The sequence below is a fragment of the Wyeomyia smithii genome, chromosome 2 (genome assembly GCF_029784165.1).
Source record: "Wyeomyia smithii strain HCP4-BCI-WySm-NY-G18 chromosome 2, ASM2978416v1, whole genome shotgun sequence".
Taxonomy (NCBI): Eukaryota; Metazoa; Arthropoda; class Insecta; order Diptera; family Culicidae; genus Wyeomyia; species Wyeomyia smithii.
In genome coordinates, this window is record NC_073695.1 from 2,342,411 (window position 1) to 2,351,672 (window position 9,262).

At 37.8% G+C, this 9,262-nt stretch overlaps 3 protein-coding genes across 4 annotated transcripts; 2 read left to right on the forward strand and 1 right to left on the reverse strand.

The window, feature by feature from the left end:
• The first annotated feature begins 2,055 nt into the window (after nt 1-2,055).
• Nucleotides 2,056-2,899, forward strand: LOC129725863 (protein NDUFAF4 homolog). Its single transcript, XM_055682202.1, has 3 exons — nt 2,056-2,341; nt 2,410-2,492; nt 2,551-2,899. Exons 1-3 carry the CDS (start codon nt 2,197-2,199, stop codon nt 2,881-2,883), a joined length of 561 nt encoding a protein of 186 aa, XP_055538177.1. The 5' UTR covers nt 2,056-2,196; the 3' UTR covers nt 2,884-2,899.
• Nucleotides 2,889-4,219, reverse strand: LOC129725861 (SKI8 subunit of superkiller complex protein). The gene is made up of 4 exons (XM_055682200.1): nt 4,082-4,219; nt 3,721-4,021; nt 3,427-3,665; nt 2,889-3,366 (listed from the first exon to the last, which is right to left on the reverse strand). Exons 1-4 carry the CDS (start codon nt 4,082-4,084, stop codon nt 2,908-2,910), a joined length of 1,002 nt encoding a protein of 333 aa, XP_055538175.1. The 5' UTR covers nt 4,085-4,219; the 3' UTR covers nt 2,889-2,907.
• A 3,767-nt stretch (nt 4,220-7,986) lies between these two features.
• Nucleotides 7,987-9,210, forward strand: LOC129725866 (uncharacterized). Of its 2 annotated transcripts, XM_055682206.1 has the most exons (3): nt 7,987-8,171; nt 8,243-8,611; nt 8,724-9,210. In XM_055682206.1, the coding sequence occupies exons 1-3, from the start codon at nt 8,081-8,083 to the stop codon at nt 8,738-8,740; spliced, it is 477 nt and encodes a 158-aa protein (XP_055538181.1). In that variant the 5' UTR covers nt 7,987-8,080; the 3' UTR covers nt 8,741-9,210. The 2 variants fall into 2 exon arrangements, with proteins under 2 accessions (XP_055538181.1, XP_055538180.1); XM_055682205.1 differs by having other exon boundaries at nt 8,243-9,210.
• Nucleotides 9,211-9,262: the final 52 nt, after the last annotated feature.

Here is a 9,262-nt window from a genome sequence, read left to right on the forward strand (position 1 = left end):
GTCAATCAAGTACGGCGATGTCATTTTCAGAAAACCAGGCCTTGGTTCGTTGGGAAACATGAATAGAAGGGTTGTCCTGCTGCAATACAACCGGTTCATCCATATTAGCCACCAAGTATAGAACCAGTACGTTGACTTGAGGTGCGTCTAAACGAATGCATCAGCTTATTTTTAATTTTTCGCATTTTTTCTCTATCAAGTGCACTTTTTTTGAAGAAATTATGCTTTTTGTTTTAGTTTATGATTTTAAACAAAAACAAGTGAAGACATTCAAAATCCAATTAGTTCTGAAAGAAAAAACCTATGAAAAACATGGTGCGTCTAAACGAACGCATGTCACTGTATCATTGATCTTGTAATAATATTTCTCAACATAAATAGAACGAAGTGGACAGAAATAGGTCAAAATAATATCGCCAAGCGGATGACAGTGTGCATCTCTTTGATGCGCGAGTGTCGAATGACCATTTTTTTTGTTCGAGAGGCGACGGTTGTTTTAAGGTCCAGTTACACACACAGCATAAAGATGCCTTCTCCATTCAAAATAGAAGGCGGGGAACAGACCACGCACGGGAGTGGAAGGGGGGGGGGTTAACGAAATGACCACGTGGTCTTTTTTCCTGACTTAGAATTTATTGTTGCCACCAAGTCAAGAATAAAGCTTGTAACTAGCGGGCCGGTAGAGCCAGCAATGTTGAGACTCTCTTCTTGTGTTGGTCAAATTAAACACTTGAACTTCGTCTCAAACAACTCTTTTATTTCGTCTGTCACTCCCACTTCCTTAGTCTCTATCTCCTACCTCGTCTCTTCACTTTCATAGCATTCGGGGCCCCTTTTCCGACGTCTGCTTAAAAAAAAACAATATCGCACGCTTAGCCTTGGGAAAAATAAGTTAGCCACTTCCGCGGAGCACCACGAAAAACTGGGACACCGGAAAGGCGAGTGGCAACGGACTTCAGGCAGTGGCGAACTAGGAAGGGGAAGTAAGCAGACGTCGGTCCCCGTGGCTCTGTGGTTAGCGATGTCGGTCGGCTAGCTCTCCCACACGGTTGTGATATCGGGTTCGATTCCCGATCAGGTCGAGGAACTTTTCGAGCTAGAAATTTTCTCGACTCAGCACTGGGGCACGGTGTATCGTTGTACTTATCCTACAACATGCAAAATGTGCCGAAAACAATATCGATAACGAATTCTCTCAACTAATCTAGTTGATCGAGACCGCATTAGCCCCCAGGCTAGCGTGCGATATTGTTATTGTACCCGAAACAAAAATAACATCAAAAAACCTTAAAAGTAGTTGTAATTGTACATAGTTTTATCGTGGGCTTAACTATGTTTTGCATTGTAAATACATCAATTTTTCAATAAACATCATTGTCTAGAACAATAAAAAATATTGTTTATTGCCATTTGACCCATGAAAAAGTAGGGTTTCTATGTATCTTAACAGCAATTTTTCAGGCACTTTTCACATACGTTTAGAAGTCACTGATAATGTTTTTCATGTTAAAATTATTGTCGGTTGTAGATTCAACAACAATAAAACGTTGTTAAAACATGGTAATAACAAAAAACGTGTGCTAGCTTAGAGTAAAAATACCATGTTTTTCATGGTTGCAATAAAAAACATTGTCCATTTACTGTTCTCGCCGCAAAATACATCGAAAATTTTTTTTGGGTATCTACAAAAGAGTAAAGAAAATGAAAGGATTGTGATTAAACCTTTGCTCATATTTGAGATCTATCCACTCCATAATCGAGCAGATTGAAAACAGATTTCAAAGATCAGATTAATGGCAATAAAAAAGTGCAAAGTTCCGTGTTTTCTACCCGAATTGAATCAATCAAATATGATTCCTTGTATCTTTGAAATATTACTCTACAAATCTGTAGTTAATAGATTCAAGATGCGTTGTCTGTGTCTCTTGTGAAGAAATGACCAAAAAGTGGTTTATTCTCCGAACTAACAGTACCCCCCTTAATACAAAGCACAACAATTTCTTACCTTGTAATTCTGTCAATATGCGTTGAACACGACAGCACGCGGATCACGCGGATGCGCCGCTTTCTAGCTGTCAAAATATTCCGTGCAAGTGCATATTGTTGCACAACAGAGTAGTAAAATTATTGGTAAAGTTTTTAGACAAATAGAACTGAAGTAATATAGAACTAAACACTTACAATTTTAACACCAAAATGGGCAAAGTTATGTCAATTGTTTCGCGACAAGTTAATCGATACAATGTGGAGTCTCGCGCGGAAAAAGTTATGTCACAGCCCAAACCGAAACCGGCACCAACCTTCCAAGCAAACCAGAGTGACCTGGACAGGATATTAAAAGGTACTCAAACACTGGTTTAGCTATCGATTTTGCATAGCTTTAAAATTTAACCGTTATATCTATTACAGAACATCCTGATCTTGTAAAACAATTGAGCCAAAAGAATCAAGCTTTAGATGATAATCTAAAATCAGTTTTCGTTACTTCTACGGTAGTACTTACTAAGATATGTTCGTAGCCGACATTTTATTTACAATGATGATTTTTAGGACCCCACTGTTATGCCTGCAGAAAGCTCTGGTAAAAATCTGCCAACAGATCGTACAAGCGCAGATGATTTTGAGTTTGGACATCTAGAACCAACCAAAGTGGCTAAAAGTCGCTGCACGTTGCGGCAAGCGATGAAATTCATAGGCAATCATCAGACAAGTCCAAGCGAATGGACCGCAGCTCGAATAGCCGCTGAGTATTACATGAAGGAGTCTGTTGTGAGTAATATTCTGACACACTTTCGGGCCTTTGAAGTGCATATTCCACCAAAAGGATTAGACAAACGAAAACAGATACTGGGATCGAGCAATAAATCTAAATTATTAGAATAAAACAATTTATTCTCAATAGAGCAATTAAATTATATTCGGAGGGCAATCGTATAAATTTACAGATTTATCTTCCGAAACAGACACCACTTTAGAGCTATCGGGGCTATACTTGACACCCCAAACCTGATCCGTATGATCGTTGAATGTGTGCAAACATTGGCGCTCTGCTACATTCCACAACTTGACCGTTTTATCGCTAGAAGATGATGCGAAGCTTTTTCCATCACCGGAAAATGATACAGCCAGCACCCACGACGAATGGCCGGATAGCGTTCCGACAACATCCGAGTGGGCGACGTCGTACAACTTCATATGTCCGTCATCCGAAGCGGTCAGCAACATTTGCGAATCAGGCGAAAAACACAGACTTCTTACCGACATGGCGTGACCTTCCAGTGTTTGGGCTACTTTCCCGGCCGCCACGTCGAATATGTTGATAATACCGTCGATTGCACCACTTGCTATGTATTTGCCATCAGGACTCTGCAAGAAAATTTTCCTATTTTAAAAGCCGAACGAAATCAGCCGAAATTTAATACTCACGTAAGCGATGCTAAGGGTAAACTTTCCGTTCTGGGGGTCCAACACCTGTTCCGGTTTTCCGGTCTCCACATTGTACAGCGAAATTTTACCTTCATGTGAACCGGATATAATGTACTTATCGCAGGGTGAGAATGCGACCGTCCACAGGTCAACTGGTCCAAGAGCAATTTGATTCAGAAGTTGACCAGTTTGAGCCTTCCAAATACACAAGCCAGAATCTAGGGAGCTGCTGGCAATCACTGTAAATAAATGACTTTACTCACGGTCTTCCCACCTGTTAGATTTAAGATGTACCTTCTCCACTCGAGCTAACATCCACGGAAACAACACCCAGGGAGTGTCCGGTGAAGGTGTTTCGTAGCTTCAGCTGATTGTTCGCCGTTACATCCCACACTTTTACCCGGTCGTCCAAACCGCTAGTCACAACAAAGTCCCGATATTCCGCCGATTGCTTGAGGTTGAAGGAATCGTTCGAATTTTCCGCATCCTCATCTTTGTCGTGATCCTCCGAGTCGGGGTTCTGCTTGATGCGACCCCATGAGCAGGCCCAAATGCTCTCCTCGTGTGCAGATTCTTCTTTGTGGAGAAGCGAATACTGAAAATGGGAATTCGATTAAAATAAGAGTGAAACACTTTAATTTGCCAGTAACACTACCATTGTTATTTGCTAATTACTCGAAATGGTTTTTAATCTCAGGTTTTTAAGCCGGGCCAATTTTGTCAACGCTTGCAGATTGTTTACAAAAGTAATCGTTCTTGCATGAGTAACTGAGAAGGCAATCTTTACCTAGCCTGTATAGGTAAGATTCAATACGAAACTGCCTTGAGAAAGAAGAGTACTTTTGTCGACCTCCTATTCAAAACGTCAAGCTGTAATGTGCACCGAGGGGTTCAACAATACAAAGAAATTGCATCTCTTTTATTGTCTTAGAGCATACCTATACATCAATTTTTTACATACGAATCGATTTACTCAAAATATAAATCGAAACAGGAATTGTTTCGCAGCTCAAAATTGGGTTGTTTAGCTATATCAGTTCTTATGTCTGTATGAAAGAGCTGCATTTTCCAAGCAAAACGTGATTTTCAAAAATTTTCTATCATTGTCATTTAAGTTGTAAATCACGAATCAAAACTGCTCGAAATCGCTACAATGACAGTTCGCCCATATACCAACTGTCATTGTAGCGATTTGGAGCGATTTTTATTTTTCATTTAAAAATCGAAGGACAATGATATAAAATTTAGAAAAAAATCACGTTTTGCTCAGAAAATTACAGCCTTTCACCTGATATATAAAAATCAGAAATGAGTAACTAAACAACCCAATTTATGACAATAGCAAATCTTTTTTATTAAAAAATTTACTAAGTTTGAATTTGAGAAAACCTCTCGGATACGGTAAATAAACCTGTCAAAACAACTAAAACACAGTTAAACGCATGTTCATCCCACCACTTTGAGGGTCCTTGAAGTTTTAGTAGCATTCGTGTTATAATGATAATCAATTCATCAAATATCGCTAAATATGTACAAAAAATCCATGTGCCATATGTAAACTAAACCCTTTTCACATGTTTGGCAAGAACTCTGCTCTTATAGGTTTTTTTTGAAAACATTTACCTAGTAAATTCAACTGTAATTATTTGAATTTCAAAGGAAACGAGAAAAACAGGGTATGATCACATACTTAGACATACGTAACACTGGCGATTTTTTTAGTACTCTTTGCCCCACATCACCCGGTACCAACACCAGTTTAAACTGCTCGACGAAAATGAACGGAATGAATTTTCTTAATCGCGGCTCTACTCGAGCCCATAACAAAATCCCTTAAGAAACTGTAAAAAAGTTGTTTACAAAATCAATGCTGTACATAACCTCCATAAACTACTCAAACAGAGGTTTTTTGCAAAGGTTGGTACTTTCGAGTAGTTCATTTTGTACCAACTTTTTTGGAAGATTTCTTCCTGAGTGTTACGTATGTCTTATGTATGTGGTATGATCCCACAAAAAATCTTTTTTGTCTAATATTTAAACATAGAGTTCTCCAAGCGGAAACACACGAACACTACGACATGTCCCGCTTTACTGTATATTGAAATTTGTGAGAGTGTGAACTCGGCAGTTTTTTATTCTCTCACAGGTGACAAAAAATTCTTATAGCTAACAAACAAAAACCGAATACATCGCACTAATACAAACCCACATGGAGAACTCTATATGCATATATAACCTTGGATAGATTTCCATTTATAAGAATCAACAGATTATCTCATTTTGTGAAAGTTGACTGTTGCAAAAGCCATCGGGAAATGTCATCTTTCTTCTAACAAACTTAACTTTTTCTTAACAGTTTATATATAAAACTGGTAGTGGTAACCCTAAAAGTGGTAGTTAGAATTCGAGTTTCTGTGCCCTGAAATCCTGTAATTACTTCCAAATGCATTGAAAAACTCATCTTAAATTTGCTTATTATCACGAGCATGAAAAATATAATCTGTGCAGCTTAATTCGAACATTTTTTGCTATTTTTGAGCATGTTACACGCTGCAAGTTTTGCTTTGAACTCGGAAGGAGCTGTCATTGTCATTTGCCTTATGGCTTATCTAACCCATTGTCATTTGCTATTTTCGAGCACGTTACACGCTGCCAGTTTTGCTTCGAACTCGGAAGGAGTTTTCATTGTCATTTGCCCTTTGGCTTATCTAACCCACAAAGACGAAATTGAAAGTGAAAGTGAAGTTGTCCCAGGTATCAGTAATCTTTTGATTACATTTGTTTTCCTGCTACCTCCACAATTCGTCAGTTGTAAGCAGAAGAGAAGCAGCACCACCTCTGCCAACTAGAGCATACACGTTACCAGCGCCCGTAGAGTTCACTATCGTAGCGAAATAAACAGGCAAGAAGCAGAAGACAAGTGATCACGATCAATCCCAAAAGCAGAACTTTTCGGACAGCAGCGAAGATGAGATTAGCATGGACTCGGAGGCCCCACGTTCGAAGGAGGCAAGGACAGAGGTTGCCTCGCCACCACGAAAGAAAATAATTACTCGCGGCAGCAAACAGCAGCAGTAGTTCTTTTGTATTTTTTGTATCTGGCACTGTAAAACTGAACGGTTCTGTGCCGTGTCAAATGAAGTGAAGTTGTCCCAGGTATCAGTAATCTTTTGATTACATTTGTTTTCCTGCTACCTCCACAATTTGTCAGTTGTAAGCAGAAGAGAAGCAGCACCACCTCTGCCAACTAGAGCATACACGTTACCAGCGCCCGTAGAGTTCACTATCGTAGCGAAATAAACAGGCAAGAAGCAGAAGACAAGTGATCACGATCAATCCCAAAAGCAGAACGTTTCGGACAGCAGCGAAGATGAGATTAGCATGGACTCGGAGGCCCCACTTTCGAAGGAGGCAAGGACAGAGGTTGCCTCGCCACCACGAAAGAAAATAATTACTCGCGGCAGCAAACAGCAGCAGTAGTTCTTTTGTATTTTTTGTATCTGGCACTGTAAAACTGAACGGTTCTGTGCCGTGTCAAATGAATATATTATTTAAAAAAAATTAAATTTATTTCTTGTGTTTTTCTGGTACTTCCACAATTTGTCATTTTTGGCTAAATTCCACTTCATTCGAAACTCGAACGCATGAAATTTGTTTCTCCTAATTTATAAGCTGCGTGGATGAGAACTAATAATATTATCCACAGTCTGTTGTTCATGACTGCTTTTGTTATCAAATATTTCTGTTTTAGCTTGTTTCAATTTTATCTAACTATATGCTCAATTTTCATTAATGTTTTTATGACATCACTTTCCAGAAAAACATATCGTTTGGTTTATTTTAACACAGGCTAACTTCGCATGTACTGCAAGGTAAAGCAAACGTGAAATTCAATCGCATGTAAAATTCACGCACTGAATCAGACATGTAAGTTTATTGACTCCCTTTTCTTTTGGACTGCATACCCGAAAAAAAATAACATTAAAAAAACCTTAAAAGTTGCTGTTATTGTACATAGTCATACCATAATTTAACTATGTTTTTTTATTGTAAATACATCAATTTTACATTAAATATCATTGTCAAGAACAATAAAAAACATCGTTTTTGCCATTTTTACCATGAAAAAGGGGGGCATAAATGTATCTTAACAGCATTTTTTCAGGCATTTTACCCATACATTTAGAAGTCACTGACAATGTTTTTCATGGTAAAATTATAGTCGGTGGTAGATTTAACAACAAAAAACGTTGTTGAACCATGGTAATGACAACTATCGTTTGCAAGCTTACAGTAAAAATACCGTGTTTTTTATAGTTACAATAAAAAACATTGTCCGTTTACTGTCGTCACCGCAAAATCCATCGAAAATTTTTTTTCGGGTACCTAGCTTTAGGAAATAAATTTGGTAGTTTTCCCGCATTGCTAAAATCATTATTTACTTTCAAATCATTCTTTACTGTGACATTTTCAAATGGACTGCTTGCATCAATTTTACATATTTTGTAGGCATTTCTTCGGCAGCCGTGTACGAAAACGATGCACGCAATGCTCGCTGGCAACCCGGTTTCCCTGAAGACTGTGACTTTAAACTTTAAAGGATACTTTTCGATTCGACAAAGAGTATGAAGTTTTCTTATAAATTAAAATTAGAATGTTTCGAATAAGCAACTATAGTTTGCTGTTGTTTTGTTACTCAAGTTATTACTCCTTTGCATGGGGATTGAGGAAGAATGCAACTAGAAGTAAGTATTAATCCCCAAAATAGTGTCTATCAAAAAAAAGCGAAAACAAATCTTTTGTGTTTATTGTGCAGCTATCAAATGTCTGGAAGACATGCTAAATCAGTGTCCGCCTCATTCTATTTGTGATGGTGGATCATGCATTTGTTTGAAACAGTTTGTTTATAATACCGATTTCACCGAAATCGACAAAACGGAGCTCTGCATCAGCCGCGATGTAGCGCAGTCTGTGGCGGACAATAAATCCATCACCTTCGATAAAGTTTTCAAAGAAGCTCCCGAAACGCATCATATCCTTGGTGGAATTCTGATTCCCATATCCATAGTGCTAGTAATGCTATCAGCCATTGTCCTTACAAAGAAACTGCACTTGCTGCAGAAAATTCGACAAATGATATTTTCGAGCCGCGCGAGAAGGCCTGCATATGAAGATGTTGTTTTAGGTAATGATTCTGATGATCCTCCCATTATCTAATTGCCCCAAACACTTCCTCCCTGCCCTCCTGTTCCCCTTTAATATGACTGCTAGAACTAACTCTCAATTAACTTTTGCAGTAGGCTATGAACAATAATTCCAAAGAATCAAGGAAGGAATATGTATCATTATATTGTTTTATATAAATTTATATGTTCACTATATTTACGTATATAAAGATTGCGTTTATATATATAAATATATGTGCATCATATATTGAATTTATATATGGATATGATTATATGTAGTTCCGAAAGCATCACTGAATGTTTTTTGCAACTTTTGAATCCTTACGCGACGTGACTGAATCACTTAAAAATGTACATTGCAAACAATCACATACATTATAAACGATTAATGTGTAAAAGAATTAAATCGCGTCTATGAATGTCAAGAAGTTAATATGATCATCAATGTTATCACCTTCTCAGTTGTAAATATATAATAGTGCGGAATAAAATATAAATTGTATATATATAATTAACTAACAATAATATGCATTGTAATCAATAGAATATATTCAGACAATGCAATAATGTAAACGAATAAACCGATTTTATTAACTGATATCTAGTGTGTGATGTGATTAATTTGAAAGAACCCAGCATCAACATTCCGA